The 20,783-nt window shown below is 51.9% G+C and overlaps 7 protein-coding genes across 7 annotated transcripts; 4 read left to right on the forward strand and 3 right to left on the reverse strand.

The window, feature by feature from the left end:
* Window positions 1-201: 201 nt before the first annotated feature.
* BP01DRAFT_191413 (uncharacterized protein) lies at window positions 202-1,172 on the forward strand. Its single transcript, XM_025570953.1, has one exon. The coding sequence runs from the start codon at window positions 280-282 to the stop codon at window positions 916-918; it is 639 nt and encodes a 212-aa protein (XP_025426889.1). The 5' UTR covers window positions 202-279; the 3' UTR covers window positions 919-1,172.
* On the forward strand, window positions 1,173-2,219 carry BP01DRAFT_191420 (short coiled-coil protein). The gene is made up of 2 exons (XM_025570954.1): window positions 1,173-1,891; window positions 2,029-2,219. The coding sequence occupies exons 1-2, from the start codon at window positions 1,572-1,574 to the stop codon at window positions 2,213-2,215; spliced, it is 507 nt and encodes a 168-aa protein (XP_025426890.1). The 5' UTR covers window positions 1,173-1,571; the 3' UTR covers window positions 2,216-2,219.
* A 4,274-nt stretch (window positions 2,220-6,493) lies between these two features.
* artA (14-3-3 adaptor artA) lies at window positions 6,494-7,514 on the reverse strand (the record flags this gene model as incomplete). The annotated part of the gene is made up of 5 exons (XM_025577697.1): window positions 6,494-6,595; window positions 6,649-6,719; window positions 6,775-7,016; window positions 7,080-7,386; window positions 7,454-7,514. The coding sequence occupies 5 exons, from the start codon at window positions 7,512-7,514 to the stop codon at window positions 6,494-6,496; spliced, it is 783 nt and encodes a 260-aa protein (XP_025426891.1).
* A 3,439-nt stretch (window positions 7,515-10,953) lies between these two features.
* On the forward strand, window positions 10,954-11,960 carry BP01DRAFT_395520 (uncharacterized protein; the record flags this gene model as incomplete). Its single annotated transcript, XM_025578400.1, has 4 exons — window positions 10,954-11,078; window positions 11,201-11,266; window positions 11,364-11,429; window positions 11,530-11,960. The coding sequence occupies 4 exons, from the start codon at window positions 10,954-10,956 to the stop codon at window positions 11,567-11,569; spliced, it is 297 nt and encodes a 98-aa protein (XP_025426892.1). The 3' UTR covers window positions 11,570-11,960.
* Window positions 11,925-14,536, reverse strand: BP01DRAFT_191700 (putative nucleoporin Nsp1). The gene is made up of 4 exons (XM_025570955.1): window positions 14,382-14,536; window positions 12,600-14,313; window positions 12,420-12,543; window positions 11,925-12,357 (listed from the first exon to the last, which is right to left on the reverse strand). Exons 2-4 carry the CDS (start codon window positions 14,249-14,251, stop codon window positions 12,142-12,144), a joined length of 1,992 nt encoding a protein of 663 aa, XP_025426893.1. The 5' UTR covers window positions 14,252-14,313; window positions 14,382-14,536; the 3' UTR covers window positions 11,925-12,141.
* Window positions 14,537-14,742: 206 nt separating this feature from the next.
* On the forward strand, window positions 14,743-16,997 carry BP01DRAFT_360891 (uncharacterized protein). Its single transcript, XM_025576006.1, has 4 exons — window positions 14,743-14,952; window positions 15,040-15,669; window positions 15,729-15,973; window positions 16,025-16,997. The coding sequence occupies exons 1-4, from the start codon at window positions 14,862-14,864 to the stop codon at window positions 16,796-16,798; spliced, it is 1,740 nt and encodes a 579-aa protein (XP_025426894.1). The 5' UTR covers window positions 14,743-14,861; the 3' UTR covers window positions 16,799-16,997.
* Window positions 16,998-17,650: 653 nt separating this feature from the next.
* On the reverse strand, window positions 17,651-19,254 carry BP01DRAFT_419126 (MIZ zinc finger domain protein; the record flags this gene model as incomplete). The annotated part of the gene is made up of 2 exons (XM_025579383.1): window positions 17,651-17,956; window positions 18,076-19,254. 2 exons carry the CDS (start codon window positions 19,252-19,254, stop codon window positions 17,918-17,920), a joined length of 1,218 nt encoding a protein of 405 aa, XP_025426895.1. The 3' UTR covers window positions 17,651-17,917.
* Window positions 19,255-20,783: the final 1,529 nt, after the last annotated feature.

Here is a 20,783-nt window from a genome sequence, read left to right on the forward strand (position 1 = left end):
TAAGCGGCAGGTCTTCGGAGGTATTCTTTGGCGTAGAAAGTGGACAAGTATAGTACTGTGTAGGTCATCGCAGGATTATCTCCTCTCACATCCATCCTTCTTCCTCCTCTTCCCCCCCCTCCTTACCAGTATATTCCTTTCCCAATTGGTACGAATTTGGTAATATTAGTCTCCATATGGCTTGTTGCCGAGTCATTAACCGGCTTTTTTTTTTCTTTCTGGTATCCTTCATTACTTCCTTACTAACCTAACTTACCTGATTCTGGTGACTACGGCCGAATGAAATTATATGAGCAAAACTGGCTGTCCCTGGGTCAATTGATTATCACTTACCTTAACCCATTCTCTTCTCTCCATTACTACCGCCATTATTATTTCCCACTCACCTCGACACCCGCGCTGTGCCCGCCAAACATCATCCACTGGAACCATCGTTATTATTGCGACGAACTCTTCGTACAGCGACTCTCTCGCAGCTCTTCCCATTGTCCCCAATTTTTTTTAAGACTATTACTCCTCTTACTCCTCTTCCTCCTCCACTGCTACCAACCAACACAGAGCTCTCTTCTTGCTCCCTCTCCCCTTCCCTTTTCCCTTTTCTCTCTTTCCTCTCTCTCTCTCTTCTTTCTCTCCTCTTCCCCCCCTCTTACCTTTCACTCCTACATCCATTCTACCTCATTTCCTCCCACTTCGTTTTCGGTATACGGAGTTGCGACGGTGACAAACTTCCGTTCCTCGACGGCTTCAACCACACTACCACCGCCAACCCGCTTCGACCATCCAATTCTACCCTCCACCCACTTCTACCGACCACATTTAACTCCCACTCCTCTCCCCCCCCGGTCCAAGATTTTAGTCCACCCGTTTTCGGACTACCCAACAAACTTTCTCCCACTCGAAGTTCGAACCTGCGAATAAATCTAATTCCCTAATCCAAATAGACCCTTCGCCCGAAAAAGGAACACTGGCATAGCGATTCTTCTCAGAATTGGCTGCTGTTGTTCTTTTCTATCACCGCATTCTGTATCGGCTATCCTTCTAAGTTTACTTAACCGATACGTCTGTCCTTTCGGTCACTCCCTTTTTTGACCCTCACGATTGCCGGAGGCTCTCCTCTTTTTTGAAATTGCTTTGCGATTATCCTTGTTACAAATAATCCAGACGACTTCAGTTAGGATTTCAACATCGCAATCGGTCCCCTGAAATCGTCCGGGTCGTCACAGCTGTCTTGTCTGCTTTCGTTGTTCTGGATTGCTTTTTCCGGCTAAAACTTCGCCTGCCGCGCTGGGAAACACCACCCGTTTGCTTTAACGACAGCTACCTCCAGCGAAACGCAGATCTTTCAAATCTGAGGTCATCGCTAGAGGTAGTCACGGCCTACTGTGAAAAAGGAATTCGATTGTTGACTATATCCTGTTGTGGGATTTCATACCGAGCCTTGAACGACTGGAAAGCCTGGAAACCCGCCACAGCGACCGCCCGAGAGTTGCTCGATTCCATTGCTCAAGCCACCCTTAACCACCGGAATCCTTAAATCCAACCACCGGCGCCACCGCCAGCACGCACAAACCATGGCGTCGACGTCAGACATGCACGGTTCCTCGCCTGTTCCAACCCTGCCACATCCCCACGACAACGGTCGCTCGCACATGTCCTCACTTTCCTCATCCTCCTCCATTTCTGACGTTGAAACCGAACGAAGAGGGCGATCCGAACGTCCTCGCATGGCTAGTCGAAAACCGAGTGCCTCCATTCTTGTTCCCCGAGACCATCCCGAAATCGAAATCGAAGAAGAAGAATTTCCCCCCGACGACGCGCGCGCTATGAGTCCACGCCGGAACTCCGCTGATCTGGAGCGACTGGGCAAGGAAGCTAGGCAAACATTACAGGAGTGAGTTTTGGGCACCATCCATATATATTCGTCACATTCTGCCATGGACGCGACCACAATCACGCAGAAAGGGTGAAAAATCAAAACAAAAAAAAAAAAAACAGAAAAACTAATCAAATCTCGAAATCTACGAATAGGCAAGCCAGAGCCCTCCAGTCCTCACTCCAAGCACTCGCAGAACGCATCGAAGCTGTGAAATCCGATCATGACAAACTGGAGAGCGAAAACAAGTTTCTTCAAGATTACATCGGCGGATTGACCCGGAACATGACGAAGACGGAAATGGGACGGACGAGCACGAAAGTCAGAAAGGCGCAGAAATAACCACAAGATCCCTGCAATCGACCCTGGCTGTTTGGGACGGGTAACGGTCAGGGTTTAGCTGCCACGAGACGGATGGCCAGCGCTGGTTCAAAGCGACGGAAACCCACACCTGCCATGCGATAATCATTTTTCTCCTTTTTTCCCGCCTACAAAGCCGATGAATTCCTGGTGTCCGTCGAAGCAACATTCCCGAATGGTCCCTGCGTGCCTGGCATAGTCGAGAATGGTGGCTGTTGGCCAAAGCACGGCCTCTGCAATCCGACACGATCAAATTTTACGAGCAGGTCGGCTCTTTGGAACTGGGATCTGGAATGACATCTGCGGCTTGTCACTTGGAGCCTCGTGCTACATGGGAAGGTCGCCATATTCGACCGAAGGCTCGCGAAACATACCTTCTCGGATGACCTGTGTTGCTCACGAATTCGATATGACTTAGGAACTTGGAGGGGTGGCGATCACAATGACAATTCACGCCTTCGGCCGACCTAATTTGCCGTGCCACTCAGCATGTCGCTGACCCACACGTCAATTGATTGCGCACGTCCCGGAGAACGATTGTGACATCATTGCATATTTACTTTTTCTTTTTTGCTTTTTTTCTTTGGTCTCTATGGGAGATTCTCATCTATCGACACCCACTGGCTTGGGCGACTATGCCAGCGCGTGATCCGTGATGGTAGCACATGTGGTTATGCTGCCTGTCAAAGCCGATCTTGGCCAAACCCCGGATCTGTTTACCTTCTACTGTTCATACTTTTTTTCTCTTCTTTCTTCGCTTTTGCCTTGGTTTCATTTTCTCTTCTTTTCCTACTTGTTTTATCATACCGGAGGCCTTGTGTATTGGCATAGCACGCGTGGCGTTGGGACTTTTGACTGGGATTGACATTTAGACTCGTCTGTTTTGATTGTTTTCCATCATTTTCTCTTTTCCAACACGGAACCGCACTGGGCGCATCTGTTCTCATGGTCTGCAAAAAGGCGCCAAGCATTTTCACGGAGCAGCCAATATCTTCATGTGGGTTTTTCATACATCCTCAACATCTACCAACAACACTATTCTCGACCATCACAAATCATCATTGAGGGTCCACGTCATCCGACCTCATTATCCATCTGCCTCCGCCTATCCACAATCTACCTCAAACGCGCTCACCATCGCTCACCGCCTTTTCTCCTTCACTCGTGTACATTGGAATCGTCCCGGTTTGACGATTCGGAAATTGCGCATTTTCTTGTTTGTTTTTCATTTGGCTCTGAAGACATTTGCTTACCATACCCAGAAGCGAGCGGTTGATATATTGAAATGAAAAAGAAATTTGATACATTGTTCTGTTAGTGTGTAGCTGTCTGGGATGACACTTTAGACGGTGGAATGATGTAGACAGTTGATCGAATCCAGAGTGTCTTACAGGTAGGGAAAGTGAAACCTGAGATGAGACATGCAAGAGGTGATCGCGAGGTGGTTACGGTAATGTCATCACTCCGCATAAGTGATGACCCTACCCACATGCTGGATGCATATACCGAGTCACATTTACCTGTGCTTGCGCTGTCATCTATAGAGTATATACTCCGCACACAAGATGTATACTGCTACCAACCGGCAGTGATCCGACAAACAAATGATGGATCAAGAATGACCCACTCTGTCTGTGATGCACTCTATATGTCTGTCTGCTTTATTTCTGCTATTTCCTTGCTGGATAATGAAATTTGTCTGGGTGTGAGTTTAATGCTCGGGACTTTTGTGTGTATGCAGTATGTAGCCTGCATCGCCCTGAAACCCAAGATGGGGAACTTCAAGCAATAAATCGGCAACAACCGCAGACAGGCTCCGTCCAAGGAAGCTTGGATTGTAGACGTAACTACGGAGCAGTAGGATGACATGATCCGATCTGTGTCGAGTAACAGCAGCAGCAACAGCAACAGCAACATACTTTACCGGAGAGTTGAAACTCCCGCACCATGAGCAATGACTCAGAAAGTCGTTAGTAGTTAGTTATACTCCGTACCTTAAGTCAATGGTGACTCACTCCCTCCCTCCCCAATCCTACACAGCTTAACCAAGTCAACATCCCACCCCCCCCGACCCTCCAGAGGAAGAACTCTACAAACCTAATAACAAAAGCTCAAACCACTATCCGAACTTCACAACGGAAGTAGTTAACTGAATAGAGAGTCTGCACCCCAGCCGGACAGAGCACTAACTCATGTACATCATGTAAACATACAGGACTAGGATGTACTACTCCGTCGAGATCTTCCCGAATCTGCAAGCCGCGTACGTCATAACCATAAGGACGGACTGTAAGTACACAGTAACCCTCCCCGCGGGGGCCCTCCTCAGCTCTGCTTCGCCCCTTCTGTTGCAGTGCCGTTGCGTTGCCGTTGGCTTGCCGCTGCCGCCTCCTGCTCGCCCGTTGTGGTTCTGGTGGTGGTAGTGGTGGTGGTGGTGTTCATACGGTCCGTACAGTACCTGGGTGGTACATACATCCAAGTGTTTTGGCTAGTATACGGGTGCCTCGTACCTTATACCTCATACCTTAAAGAATGTCAATATTGGGTGGATATCTCCCATCCATCCATCTTGAAAAGTATTTTTTTTTTGGAAAAAAAGGCTGTGGCTATAGCTGTGGCGATTTCCTGGCTTGAGAAACTGTACTCCGTATCCATAATGCTACGACAGAATCAGAGGGAGTACCGGTAGAAGAGGGAGCTTGCAAAGGCCACGGGCTCCATGGGCTAAGTTATTTACCTCGAGAGTGCCTCTACAGCCAAAAGACAAAAAATCAACGAAAAGAATAGTGTAATATGCAGAGAATTGCGAGATCATGTTAGAGCACCGTACAGGGTAGAACCGTAACTTGGCACCCTGAATACTGAGTTCCTAAGTCAACTCAGGTGAAGGGGTTTGGATGATTAGAGATTGATGTACTACTTACAACTCAAGTTACTGGACATGTCCTGTTTAGGGACTTCTGTCCCGATGTCTATCCTGTACTCTATGTACATGCCCTTCTCTGGCGAATCGTTAGGTAGGTTTATTTGGACTCGACATTAAAGGTGACTTCTATACAATGCCTTTATATATGGGAAGCATGCCACGGAACGTGATGCAGTCTATACGGAGTCAAAGTACCGCTGGGGATTATCGATACACTACTCCCTATCACTAGTATAAGTATGAGACGGGGTAAATAACGGTCAAGGTACAGCAGAGCTAGCTCTGTGGCAAGGGGACATGCATGTATACGAACTCTCCTGATCTGATTGAAGTCGGGCTATAGTAGTTCCTCCCAATACTACATTCTAAAACCACTAATTCATCATTCCAGGATGAACAGTTGTGTCGGTACACATTCCTCCTGGGAAACGCCCTCTACTATCTCCGCATCCCCGCCCTCAGCTGTAGGCTTAAGAGACGGATGGATCTACATTACCCCTACTCGTGTCGCAGAACCTCATTTCATCAAGGACTGGCGCATGTGATGTGATGGGGCTGAAGAATATGCTGCGTGGTGCCAGGGGGTTGCTAACCATGCAAATACACCACGACTACATGGAATCCTAGAACATCCCCTGCCTGTGCATCTCCGCCTGACCGATCCCCCAGCTTAGTGTATGCTTAGACCCATGCTTATTCTCACTCTACTTGCCGCGCACGACCACCCGAAAGAAGTTCTTGAAGCCTATCGGCCGAAAGGAAATCTAATAAACGCAGCTAAGGCGCACGATCAAACGCCATACGTATCACAAAAATAATCAACCATGGCAAGGCGCCATGGCTGCGAAGAAATCGAGGTCAATGCCCACGTGAGAGGGTCGTTCTTGACAGATGTGTCTGTTGTATGAGTGTGGGTAGGTAACAAGAGAGAGGTATTCTTTCCAGGGGGAATTGCGACAATAGGCAAGGAAGTAGAAAAAAAATGAAGAAATCGACGAGAAAATGTCAAGGGAAAAATAGAACAGGAATCGAAGATCCGCAGAGGAAAGACAAATCACGGGAACGCGTATGTGGGTGGAAGAGCAGCGTGAGGATTGCATCGGGCCCAAGGCAAAGGCACAAAATACCCCCGAAAGCGCAAGTCTGGTCGTTTGTCTTCTGTCCTCTGCCAGTGACAGCTCGAGACCATGCAAAGGCATCGGACAAACGACAAGCGTGCCGCGCTGATCCCAGCTCCTAACTTTTCCCACGCAGCCCTTGCGCACCCGTGGCTAATTCCGTGTTTATCTGACGTCATCTGTGAATCCGGACGCGAGTCCATCATCTCTACTAATTTACTCGGCAGCGGGCTTCTCCTCAGCGGGAGCAGCTTCCTCCTTGTCGGCAGGAGCGCTGGACTCGGCAGCCGGCTCGGCCTCCGACGAGGTCCAGAGCGTCTGAATATGCATTAGCACGAGTCATATCGATTCCAATACAGCGATGGACTTACCAGGTTGTCTCTGAGAAGCTGCATAATCAGGGTGGAGTCCTTGTAGCTCTCCTCGCTCAAAGTGTCAAGCTCTGCGCATGCTTATTAGTTCCGATCGATTCGCACGTGACCCTCAAACAAACATACCGGCAATAGCATCGTCGAAAGCAAGCTTGGCCAGGTGGCAGGCCTGGTCGGGGGAGTTGAGGATCTCGTAGTAGAAGACGGAGAAGTTCAGGGCGAGACCGAGACGGATGGGGTGAGTAGGGGCCAAGTCGGTTTGAGCGACCTCGGTGGCGCTCTTGTAGGCCTCGAGGGAGGCATCGGCTGCGCCCTTGCGGCGGTCGCCAACAGCGAACTCAGCAAGGTAACGGTGGTAGTCGCCCTTCCTGTAAATAGGACACGCTCAAGTCAGTGATGAGCCCGCCAACAGAACACAGAGACACACGCACATCTTGTGGTAGAAGACCTTGGACTCGCCGCTCTGGGCAGAGGGGATCAGATGCTTGTCCAAAACCTCGAGAATGTCATCGCAAATCTTGGCAAGCTCGGCCTCGATCTTCTGGCGGTACTCCTTGATGAGAGTGACCTGAGGACCGTTGCCCTTCGACTCCTCTTTTTGCTCGATAGAGGTGACGATTCTCCAGGAGGCACGACGAGCGCCGATGACGTTCTTGTAAGCGACGGAGAGAAGATTGCGCTCCTCAACGGTGAGCTCTACATCGGTGGAGGCAACCTCCTTCATGTTCTCAACCATCTCTGATGAAAAGCGTCAGCATGAGGGTGGTCGTGCGAGCGCGGGGAGGGGTCTCCTGGGATGACGTACCTTCGTAGCGCTCAGCCTGCTCGGCGAGCTTGGCCAGGTAAACAGCATCTTCGCGGGCCATTGTGAAAGTAAATTATCTGGATGAAGCGAAAATGTAAATGTTTAGTCCAATCACAAACAATATGCTGGTGAGATTGAAGGAAATGGCAAAATGGGGTTGATGGGGGAGATGAAGAAAACGGGTGGGAAGCGCCACAGCGTTCGACGGAAGACGATAGATAGTGCCTCCGAAGCGAGGGGCAGCCAGTCACAGGGCAAAAGTGAGGCTGTGAAGTCAAGTGGTGCAAGGAACACGAAAAGCGATAGCCGCCCTCTCCCCTTCCTCCTTTTCCCGGCGTACTGGAACCGTTCCCCGTGATGAGCATGGATTGCTCATCCGTCGCAACCTAAAGTGGATGGACTGAAGACGAAGGACAGTGGATAGGATGGGGATAAGCAAGTATGATTGTTCCCCAAAGTCCTGTTCGCTGTGCTCTTTGCCCCTGACCACGCAGCCACATCCATCCGACCATCATCAAGACGCACTGCGACGATCTCAGAGGCTTGTTGACAGTTCATGGAGGGCGAGTCCTTCTTGCTGGGCGTCCGATCGGCTAACCGGGGACAGGACTGTTGGTGTCGAGTGTAGTCTAATCGGATGGAGGGGAGAGCAACGGATGGAGGGGAGAGCGACAGCTGCAGTAATCCCAACCATTCCAAGCGCAATCAGGCTAGAACCTCGTTTCCAGTATCCCAGAGCCAAAGCCTCTCAAGTACCACAAATTTGGGCCATTTGCGACTGACGACGCCGTCGTTCCCGACGGAGCGGCTGGATCACCCGGGATGAGGAGGGGAAACTGGGGGGGTTTTTCGTGGGAAAGGATGACGGCAGTGCAACAGAAAGAAGAACCAACTCACCTGAACGGAAGAGAGAGAAGGGGAGTTATAGAGGTTCTATTGACTGCAAAGTCAGTGGTTTGGTGGATTGAGGCAGGCGTGAATGCAGGATTATAGAGCAAAGTAGATATTTTTATTTGCTGCTGGCTTGCTTCTTCGGGGTTGTTTTTCTTGTTTCGAATTTTGAGAATTGGGGGGAGGGGGAGAAGCCAAGTTGGATCACTAAGCGGGCAGGGGGTGGTGGGAATTGGGTGTGGGTGAAGTAAGATGGAGGGGAAATTAGGAGAAGATTCAGAGCATTGAGTAGTGACTGACCGGATTGGAGAGAGAATGTAAGATAGGAGTTAGTCAGAGAAGGAGGAAGATGAATTTAGAGTGGTGGTGTGGTAGTAGTAGTGAGTTGAAGGAAGTAAGAAGGGAGGGAGAGATTGTAGTAGTTTGTTGGCGGATGGGTTGGCTTTAGTGTCGGGAGGAGGGGGGGGAGGGGAGGGAGGGAAAGGGAAAGGCAAGAAGAAGAGAGTCTGAGGGAAGAGGGGAGGGAGTCCGTTTGGTCCAGGGTGGGAAATGGGCAATTAATGGCGGCCGGAGAGAGAGACAGGAAGAGGGGGGGGGGGGAAATACACTCTAGACAGAAAAAGGGAGTCAATTCAATCATACTGAACTACCTTACACTCTTCGACTACTACACCACTCTCCCTCCCTTTTCCTCTCTCATTATCCTGTGGCCAGGAAATCTTCTCCTCAAGCCTGCACAAGCACATCGCATCATTATTGCCATCATCGTCATGATCCTCAGCCTCTTCAGCCTAACTGGTAACTTTTGACTACCACAACAGTACAGGAACTCATGCACGCCTCTTACTCCTTTTACTTCCGTACCTCCAAAAAAAAAATTGAACCCTTAGCCACTCTTCCCCCCTACTGAGTGCTAACAATGAACATCGTGCAGTGAGGCTAGAATCTACGGATTCACGGAGTAACGTTAGATAGGAGGTGGATGCCAAAAAGGTGTATCCATTTTCCACACCTCTTCTTCCCCCCCCCTCCCCCCCTTCCCCTCATTCTCACTACTCAGAACAGAAAAATAAAATGGAGAAATACACCGCAATATTACCACTATGGGTTTACGGCCCGGGATTATTGCTGCCAGTACGGAGTACTACTGCCAATAATAAGATCTTTCTCCTTCTGGTGGATTTCTAGAATTGATTTGCTGGGGATTGCGCAGGGTATGTGAGAGAGGCCACCGACGTGAAAGAAAGTCAGTAGAGACGGACAGAAGCAGACAGAAGCTCTCAGTTTCTAGTCTGCTGGCGCCTACGTAGTGGCACTCTCGAGCCAATGCACAGGATGCAATGGAGGTGCATGACGACCATTGATAAAGGTCCAGACTGGGAAAGAATCAAGAAGAATCATCCTGGGATCTTTCCTATACACTGTAGGTGACTCTCTGTGATTCGGATTGTCTGCCCAAGATTGCGAATACAAACAAAACTACACATTACTACGTAGATACGTCTCCTGAGTCTCGGATCCTTAAACGGGCGAAGGGAGATTGCCATGCCTATCTAGCTGGCTGGGTGTTGGTTTTGGTCGGTCGCTTGAAGTGGTTCGGTGGGCCTCTCATCGTCATCCCTATTTCACTTCCGCCAATTGTCTACTAGTAGCCCACTCTGTCACCTCCCCAGTCTGGCTCATCACGAAGAGGACGGGGGGGGCCAGCGATACACATGATAATTCATGAAGGGGGTAACGGGAAAAAAAAAAAAAAAAAAAAAAGAAAAGAAAGCAAGCCAAAAACAAAGGAGAAGATAAAAAAGGGTCAAGATGGAGGAGCCGCTAGGCAACATTCTGTGACCAACGACGTGTTGGAAATATTGATTGATCTGGGCTCAAGGGGTCTGCATTGCTGTTTTTCTGGAACCTCGGGGAATAGCACTGATGGATCCTACCATAGGAGGGGAGGCTATCCGTAGTCATCCCATCTTTCATCCTATTAATATCCCTCAGGGATCGATGGCAGATTGACCGGCGATAGAAGTACACAATAAGACATACTTGTAATCTAGACCAGAAGAGAGTGTGTAGGTTATGAAAAGTTCGGAGAGATTGGTTGGCAAGGGGTTTCTAGGAGGATTCAACATTCTCAAGTCACAACAGGCCCCCGTAGAGTGGTTGAGAGCTTTGCAGGGCGGCAGCAGCTCACCTGACCTTGTGTGCTATCGGAGCCGACCTAACGATGCCAGTGGAGGGCTGAGTCACCGGTCTGGGTTGATGAGCTGAATTGCCAGTTCCCGGCATCGGACCATCTCGTCATCCGGGCCGACCCATCACATGATCTGCCAATGCCGTGCCAAGCACGCACTTTTGTCTCGTTGTGTGTCGTCATTGGTCTTGATATTAAACCAAGTGGAAAGTTAGGTAATCCAGTACGAAAGTACCACCAAGCTAAAGTACTACAAGTACCTGAGAAAAGCTCGCTCACCCTACATCACCTCATGTACCTTGTCTTGTCACTATCACCATCTGACACATCCTCTTCCAACCCATAATTTCCTCACCATCTCCGACCTCCTCACATCCCAGACCTGCTCTCCCGCTCAACCTACTACAACTCATTCACCATGCTCCGTCAAACCATCACCAAGCCTCTCACCACCACCGCCTTCACGCGCTCCTTCTCTGCTCTTGCCCCCAGAATGGCTGGAGGTGACACCGGTGCTCCCCGGTCTGGCGGCGTTCAATCAGGGTACGTTCAATGCCGGTCTATAATCATCGAGGCATCAGACCCTTCGATAAATGACATCATCATCATCATCATCATCAACACCAACATCCCCGATACTTCCTCCAGCTAACACGTCTTCCCAGCGACGCCTTCACCAAGCGCGAGGCCGCCCAGGAAGCCCGCTACATTCATGAGAAGGAATTGGAAAAGTACGTCGTCCACATGCAGCAGCCCTCGCACAATCTTCTCCCCAAGTGGCCGTTGCATGCAAACTGGAAGCTAACCGCGACCTCCAAATAAAACCAGGCTCCAAAAACTGAGACAGAGCATCAAGGAACAGCGCGAGCACCTTGACAAGCTCGACCAGCACATGTGAGTTTCCCCACCTCCATTTTCACCCAAAAACTACCCTGCTTGCTCCCCGCAAACATCCGCGGAGAACCGATTTCACTAACCTTAATATGTCTCACAGCGACGAACTCACCAAGAACCAGGGCGGCGAGCAGAACTAGATTGTGTGCATACTCAATACCCCTCACCTCTTCAACTTCGGTTGTCTTTCCTACATGAACAACACATACTATATCCTCCGCGGAATAACGATATGACTTGCAATGTTGATGTGATGGTCTTTTCGATGTCATGTTAGCATATGGTTTCAGCTACTTAGTCGAAGCCAAAGACGTTACTGTGACCGAAGTATTGGATTGCTTTGCTCCTTGTGTAGACTGAATCATGGTCCATTTAATGCTCGACGGCTTTGCCTTAAACTCGTACCTCTACTCACCAGAGTGCTGAGTAGGCAGTATACATTGACATCATTAAATTTTACAACCCATCTTCCACGCATACTACATACCTTCCGAGTAATAAGTTACTCTGTTATTCTTCATTAACAATCCCATCCCATCACAAATCCGACATAATCACAGTCGCATGTGCAAAAAAACAAGTGACAACAAGTGCTCCGACAAAAGCAAATTCTCAATGGATACAAAAAACAGTAGAGTATGAATGAAAAACCTAGCGCAAAAGGGAAGAAGCCCCCACCAGTATGTAAAACAAAAACTCCACTGCAAGATGTTCAGCGCCGTCCCATGTAAGACCGATAGAAATCATCTACGGCGCTACTACCGCCGCCCAACGACGAATTGCCCAATCCTCCATACCCGAACCGCGAAGACAGTGTCTGACCCGCCCGCTGCGCCTCGTTGACCTTCTGTTGGAGCTCGGTGGTGCCCTGATCAATGGTTTGAAGCTGTGCGAGGTGGGAGTTGAGGATGCGAACGATTTGGGAGATCTATTGTTTCTCGTAGATTAGTTTCACGGACGCAAACGTAAGGTTACTGTCCAGATACGCACCGGTTCATCAGCCTTGCTCGTCTTGCTCAGAGTAGCAGAGGCGCTGTTGACCTCCTCAATCATGCTGGTGAGGTCCTTGCCCATTTCGTCAAGGCGCTCGGATAGTCTCTCAGCAGTCTTGTAGCTATAATTGTATTGAGTAAGTGGCCGTACAGATATGGTCGGAGCAGTTGAACTTACGTTCGCTCACGCTCTTGGTCTGGTCCCTGAAGAGGCTCGTGGGGACCGACCTGCTTGCTCATCATCTCGTCAACTTCACGCTCGTAGCGGTCGAGCCACGAGCTCAACTCGTCCTGCTGTCCCTCAACAGACGCGAGCTGTCGCTCCACCTCCTGCGTGGCTCGTTCGGCATCCACGGTGCTACCGTAGAGCTTCTGGACCTTAGTACCGTTCTCAACGAGCATGCGGTCCCATTCGGCAACTTTCTCCGCTTGTTCGCGGAAGTCCTTCTGGTACTTGGTAAGATCGGTAGCCCAACGAGTGATGATCTCGTCCATAGTCTTGTTCTTTAGGCGGGACTGAGCAGGAGGGGTGGGACCAGCGGTGGAAGCGCCAAGGCCGGTGGCCCCTGCTGCAGGCATTGTCGCTGAAGGCGCGGGTTTGTCGCTTGTGGTTGTCGCAGATGCGGTAGCGGGTTGAGTGGATGGCTGGGTCGCAGCAGGCTTGCCGAACAACCCACCGGTAGCAGGGGTGGCGGATTGAGTGGTTGTGGGGGCAGCAGTAGCTGTAGTGCTTGGGGTCGTTGTCGTCGTGCTCGTCGCGGCAGCTCCGCCGAGGTTGAACAAGCCGCCGCCAGATGTAGCGGGAGTAGTAGACGGAGTGGCTGATGAGGTAGCTCCGCCGAGTGTAGGGAATAGGGATTTTTGAGGAGTAGAAGAGGAAGCAGCGGGTGTGGTGGAGGATGTAGTACTGGTAGTGGGGGCACCCAGCGAGGGGAAGGCGGGCTTTGTCGCATCAGCACCGCCCAGTGGCTTGAAAGCAGGGGCAGCACCTCCAGCCGGAGCGGCATTGCCGAAGAGAGACTTGGGGGCATTGTCAGCGGTATTAGTCGCGGGGGTGGTAGTTGTGGGCTCAGCGGGCTTGTCTTTGTTCGCGTTCCCAAAAAGACCACCACCCGTGGTTGCCGACGGGGCTGCGTTGAACAATGGCTTTTGCGCCGGGTTTGACCCGAAAAGACCGCCGCCAGTCGTTTGCGGTTGTGTAGCGTTGGCATTGCCAAACAACGAAGGAGCGGCAGTCGCCGTCGTCGCCGCAGAATTAGTAGCGGTGGTAGCAGCCGGGGTCGTGGAGGCGGCGGGGGCTTGATTCAAATTCCCAAAAAGAGAATTGGCGGGTTTCTGCGCCGGTTGAGCTCCTCCGAAGAGAGAAGGGGTCTGGCCAGTGGTGGCCGGAGGTGGCCCAGCAGGCGTAGTAGACGAAGCATTCCCAAAAAGGCCTCCTCCCTGCTGCGCCGGAGTAGCCGTAGTATTGCCAAAGAGGGGCTTGGAGGCATTGTTGTTGCCGAAGAGACCACTTGTGGCAGTCTGTCCCGAGCTAGGAGTTTCAGTCGTTTTGTTGGGAGTGGAAGAAGCATTCGAACCGAACAACGGCGTTGACTGGCCCGTGGTTGCTGGCTTGTTGGCAGCACCAAAACTGAACGGAGAGGCGTTGCTGTTGGCAGCGGCAGCTCCAGCATTGCCGAACAGAGGCGTGGATGAGCCGCTTGTCGTAGTAGCTCCTACATTGCCAAAGAGTCCACCACCACTGGGAGCACTAGGGTTTGCGCCTCCGGCAGACCCAAACAGACCTCCCTTGGAATCGCCGCTGGTGGCGTTGGAGTTGAAAGAGAACATACTCGTGGCGATAGGGCGGGCAGTGAAGGGAAAGTGAGAGATATAAGTTTGACAGGGCTACCCTAAAGGGAACGAGAAAACAAAGTCAGTCTTGGAGGGAGATGAATAAGTTGAGAAGAGTCCAACAGACAGAGGGATACTGACTGCGCCCGGAAGAGAGGTCACAAAAGTGCCCTCCGGATAGCAAAGAGCGCAATTGATTCGGACTGAGGGAGCGATATGCGCGTGCTGAAGAAGCAGAAGAAGGACTAAGGTTGGTGTTTCTGGCAGCTGAAGCTGGTGAACCTCCAGACTTTCTGCCGCTTTTACTCTTTGGGCGGGCGGCGGGCGGGCGGTTGGAGGAAGCAGACTAGCGCTTGTGGCGGCTGGCGGTTATGCCACCAGGCTTAGGATCAGGCATCAAGCTTATATGCCTGGTGGCCTCAGGCCATGGTCGAGACTCGCATCGGCCCCGACGATCACGGCTGAGACGACCTCATGCACTTCCCTTCTGGCTATTACTCGCCTCGCCTCATTCCTCTTCGCCTTCTGACCTCTTTTGAGCAAAGACAGCAGTATCCAGAAATACATGCTCTATCTTTGGGACCTTACCTAGAACTTTCACCTCTCAATGTCGGATCGGCCTTCCCGTCCGTCCAGTCCATACTTGGAGCCTCCAAGGAAGACCGTGGAGTTGGAAGACCCCGGTGCTCAGGACTCCGGTAAGCCTCACTTCCTAATCTACCAACCTCGCAAACTGGGCTGGCCCCTGATCGCGACATATGCTGACAATTACTACGTCTTGACAGCGGCCAATAGTGACGATGAGCCTTTCACAGATGCCAACGAAGGTCACCAACAGCCACCTTCCCGCCCCTCCTCCGCCACCGGGCGCACATCCCCTATCCCCCTAACACGAGTGGAACGAGTCGACGAGAATCCAGCGCATGGTGAAGTTCCTGGCACATCAGCCTACGAGATACGAACTCGAGATGCGGTTCCCGATCAAGTCGAAGTAATCCCCGATGGGTCCCGCAGCCGGAGCACTTCGACCTCCAGGCAGCAGCAACGACCGATGACGCCCAGCTCGCCCATTCCCCGGACAGTGGTCGAGAAGGTGGATCTGGATCAACCAAGTCACGGAGATGTACCTGGTACTCCGGCCTACGAGCTAAGGAAGGCGGATGCGGTACCAGACGTTGTCATGAAAGCCTCAGATTCGGATGATGCTGCGCCTAACCCCGAGTCGGTTTCCATTCCTACTAATACACCCGTCCCCGAGACGCTGCTATCTCGAGTCAACTCCCCTACGAATGACGAAGAAACATTGCCACAATCATCATCAGATGACAACGAAGAATCACAACCGCATGCTCATCGGGCAAAACCCAGTGACCCCCAGCCGGATCAAACGGAAACGGTCACCGTGGCGCCCCCAGGTAAGTCGGATTTCTGTTAAACACCAGCATCGAATTTCAGGGACGATTGACCAATGCAGACTCGCCTGCAAGCCATCGAAGTCACACCCGCCGGAAATCCTCAGTGACCGATGACGAGTTCGGGGACGAAGAGACCCCCGGGGGTGGTGCAGATGACTTCGATGATTTCACCGAGGGACAGGACGACATGGGAGACTTCGACGACGCGGACTTCGGAGACTTCGACGACGGCTTCCAGGAGCCGAGTGCAACGGTACCCGTTGATGCTGTTGAAGTCTCGCAGCCTCCTACGCCACCCTCTGTCGTAAGCGGACTATTTCCAACTCAACAAGGTCTTTTGCTAACTTGCCTTCAGCCGACCCTCTTCGACCTAACCACCATCCAGACAATCCCCGACCTCTACGCAGCGCTAGACGACCCTCTCGATCAACTCTTTCCCTCCACCACATCACTTCCATCTTCCAAACTCGACCCCATTCCCAATGCTACCGCTATCTTCAGCACCGAACGCTCCCTCTCCCTCTGGTCCCAGCTTGTCGCGCCCCCACCTCTCCAGCCCCAAAATTGGGTAAAATCCCGCATTCGCCGCCTCTTCCTCGTCTCACTAGGAGTCCCCGTCGACCTGGACGAGATTCTCCCCGCCTCCAAACAAAAGAAACTTGTCCTTCCCTCCCTGACCATCTCCTCCAACACCTCGACCGCCACTCCGAACACCAGCTCCCAAAACCCCGGCATCGCCACCCCAACCCACGCAACCTCTCACTCTCGCTCCCAGAGCCTCGCCGCCAATGCCAACCGCAACAGCACCCAAAGTACCGCCGGCGGAACCGGCAGTCCCGGCGGCACGCCCCGCAGCACCGGCGCCCGTCGAAGACGGGAGGCCTCCCCGCCGCCGGAGCTAGATCTCTCGGCCGTCCGCCGCCTCTGCGCCACCACAGACGCGGCGCTCGGCGGCCTCACGGATGGGGAGCTCAAAGGCCACGTGCAGGAGCTCGAATGGGTGACGCTGCGCGCGAGTGCCGTGCTAGAATACTGGCTCAAACGGCTGGACGGACTCGTAAGTGAAAAGGAGGCATTCGAAGGCGTGATAGAAAATCTGGTCAATCATGCAAGAAGAGTGAGGAAGTAAGCAAGCAGCAGCAGTAGTAGTATCAAAGGCGCCCGGACAAGACTATATCTTATTCTTAGCTTATAATGTGAGACTAGAAGGAGCGGCAGGTAGGGCAGGGAAAAAAAACAACTGAGATATTGGTATACTCGGCTGCGGTGGGATTTTTCTGCTTTCTTGGTTGTTTGGTGGTTTGGCGGCCCGAGGCGAGCGACGGTTAGGAAGCAAATAGTAGGGTTCTAATTTATTGGTAATGACATGATATAAAACATACCTGATGCCATGCAGTGCTTTCTTGTTTTTTTGGGGGGCCCTTCTCCGAGGAGTGTGCATCTCGCATGAGGGATGATTCTGGTTCAATGTGCTGAGTTAGCAATGAGTGAATCACTATTATGTCACGAGGTAGCAATGATAATGTCTATATGCAAGAAGAAACACAAAGTTTGCTCGTGATAAGATATATATCAGATACCTCCTACCTCGGAGATGGGATGTATGTATCCCCCCCTGACAGCAACATATCATAGACCAACGATCATTCCAGCCGGTTAGATTGATATCAACTGGTGTATGCTTCGGATGAGACCACCGGGTTCTATATTTCGGTACGCGGAACTCATCGAAAGTATCACTACCACTAGCTCAACTGAGTGGTGCTGGGAAGTACTCCCCCAAGATTTACGGCATGTAGACTCACGCAGATAAACTACCCGACTGAATTCTTAGTAAACGCAGAAACGAATCGCTTTTCTGAATTTGTGTACGTCACCCAGAATCTGGACGGCACGTGCTACATCCGACCAAAGTGAAAAGCACACAAAGTCAGCAGCGATTTTGAGACTCGAAGATCCATCTAGAATCTATTTTCGTATCGACCAAATGAAACAGCGCCATGTCCACCGACCCGAGAAGCCGACTCCACTTTCCTTGGGAAATACAAACACGGCATTGAGTAACAGGTATTGGGGTATCGTAGAGCATTAATGCGATTGACATGAACGCCAGATGCATGAGATAATTTTTGAGTTAAAGGGGCAATACGGAAAGAAACGTAGGAAAAAGTAAGAAAAGAAAGGAAGGAAGAAGGGAAATAAAGAAAGAAAAAAGAAGAGAAAAGCATAATTCTCTCAGGTCTGGGTTTCATCCGTTGTCATCACAGATGAAGTTCGGGTGACCGACCTGTTGTACTTCCTTTAACTATGCCGGAGGTGAGGAACCACGTGGTACGCATAGTGTCAGTCGAGATCAATCACCTCCGGGGTCGCGCTATTGCGGGGTCCTTGTTCCGGTCGATCTACCTTTTGTCTCTTTGGGGCCGGACTATCCAGGCCTCCAGAGGAGCGTTTCGAGGTCGGAAGATCTGTGTCAGTGACCACCGTCCAAGAACCATCAAGAGCAACTCGAATGGCGCGGGCGTCTGCAAGTTTGTTCGTGCGCACTAATTCCTTGCGCACGTCAACCATGAACTCGTCGCGCAGCAACATCTGGGGACGGGCGTCACCCTTACAGATCGGGCAGCGCCAGCCATTGGAAAAAGGACGCGAACCAGAGACGGCAGCCTGGGTGCGTATGAATGTCTCGTGGTCAAAACACTCGGAGTGAAGGCAAAACCGTCCACGGACGGGTTGTTGGATCGTTCGCGCAGTGAAGGGGTCGGCAAGACTAATGACAAGGTCATTACTAACCACGTGAAGGTCGTCGTAATCGCCGTCATTGCGGGTGGATGGCTGAAGACGTTGCTGAATTTGACGACGGGACACAGCCGCTGGGAGCGTCTGTGCAAGCGCCATGGCAGGCTCAAGAGCAGCAATCTGAGCCATCTCCACGGCGAGGGCGTACAATTTATCTTTCTGCTCGGCCGCATCGCGGATGAAATGAAATGAGATCCTGTTCTCGCCCACACGCAAATGCGGGGTAATGTCGAGAGGTATGTCTTTATGGGCATGATACTTCCGACGTACGAAAAGTTCTGTGTCATTGACGAAAATATAGATCACGCTGGGCCAGACGCTCTCAGACTGAGTCCAAGCTGATTCATTGAGGGGGAATTTGGTGGCGGACGAGATAGATATACAACGCATCCGATAGAGCTGCTGACTGTCCATCAACATGCGCACAGAATGTGGAAGTCCACCAGACTTCATTTGCGACGGATCTGGAAGGCGATCCGCGGCCTCTTGTGTTAAGTTTATAGTCCAGTGGAATTGACATTGAAAGCGGCCTAGTGGTATTGGCGGGAGCGCAAATGAATCCTGATACTGAAATAGCGTTGTCTCTTGAACCTGGCCTGAAGAGTCTTGTCTGACTAGCTTATTGATCGGCCCGCGGAGATGGGCCTGATGTATGGAATCCCTTAATGGATGTAGAGGTAGGGGGTTAACGAGAAACTTCGTTCCAGGCGCAGGCAAGAGCAAAGTCGATGGGTGAGGCTCCGGTGGTGTGGGAGGAGGCGCTCCTGGTCGCGAATGTTGACGCATCGTGAGTAAAGCTTGTTGCGCAGTACCTTCCTGTACAGGCGGGCGACGAGCAAGAAATTGACCCAGAGTTGGTGGTAATAGCATCCCCGTGGAAGTAGGAGCATGGCCTGGTGAGGGGACTGTGATAGACATGTGAGCCATGGTGGGGGTTAGGAGGCTTTTTGGAGAATTCAACTCCGAGCCTGACGTAGCAGTAACAGGTGCTGCGTGTGAAGGGACGCCCACAAGAGGTGGGGTGGGCAATGGTAACACTCCTGGCCTGTGAATCGAGTGAATGAATCGACTTGGGTGCGGGGGAGCCGCGGCAGTGACGGGTTGAGGGCTGAGAGGGCCAAAGAGGGACGGCGGTCGGTGAGGGGGAGGATATCCCATGTTAACGTGATACAGAGTCAAAATTGCATCGGTTTCCTTCTTCGCGCGCGACAATGACACACATTTCTTTATTGCATCTGCTAGACGGAGCTCTGTCAGGGCAGCGTCCTGCCGAAAAATCTCGGACAGACGTTCTTCCCGTTTATTTGGAGCGAGAATACGACGCATCAGAGCTAAAAAGATAGTGTGATGGAGCACATAAGAGCGCAAGGCGAAGTTTTGAATTAGCTCCTCGATCAGAGGTGGCAGGCCTCGCTCGCGAATAAACCGCTCAAAGATATCCCAGCGTTGACCGAGCATTGCCAGGGCAGTCATGACCTGGGCGAGAGCAGCCGACCACCATGGCAGGCACAGCATCGCAGAAATCGGCTCAGGAAAGCATGCGGCCCAGCAAAGAAATTGCGGCGACACTCGTTCATTATCGACGAGCAGCTGACCTAGTGTCTTCAACCCAAGAAGTTGCATATGAGAGAAGCCTTGCAGCTGCGACAGCTCGGCGGGCGCGTAAGAAGCCAGACTGTATAACTGATGAACCACAAGATAGATGACGTCCCGACAGGATAGAGCATCTTGCAGCAGGCGAAGGCGGGCATTCTCCAGACCCACGGATGGGCGGGCATTTCGTGCAGGATCGCGTGCAAAGGCATCCAATTTCTTTTCCGCCGGAGGGAAGTAGGTGGGATCCCCGTGGATTTGAGGTGGATAGCCCGGGCGAAGCTCCGGTTTCTGGCGAGTACTAGCGGTGTCATTTGCTGCAATCCTTACTGCGGTACCTGCTGCGGCCACTGCGCACGTTCCAGCGCTGGTACGCCTTGAGGCTGCCGTGGGTGTCCCCGACGTGGCAGAGGGGGTCATGGACGGGGCATTCGAGGGCGTGGGGCGCGACGAGGGAACTGGCGCTGCGGCCACATTCTCATTCTGGGGCAGACCCGGCGGAGGTTGAGGCTGGCGTACGGGGGTGTGATAGACAGCGATAGGGGGAAGATTTGCCGCAAGAGGAGCAGCTGGCGATGCTGAAGGTGGTGGAGATGGTGGAGCAAGAGGGGGAGGAGGTTGTACTGGCTGCTGCTGTGGAGGCTGCGGAGGACCAGGCGAAGGAAGCGTTCTGGCGGAAGGAGGGGGAGGAGGAGGAGGAGGGATCGACAAGTTGGGGCGAT

This window comes from Aspergillus saccharolyticus (assembly GCF_003184585.1).
Source record: "Aspergillus saccharolyticus JOP 1030-1 unplaced genomic scaffold BP01scaffold_57, whole genome shotgun sequence".
NCBI lineage: Eukaryota > Fungi > Ascomycota > Eurotiomycetes > Eurotiales > Aspergillaceae > Aspergillus > Aspergillus saccharolyticus.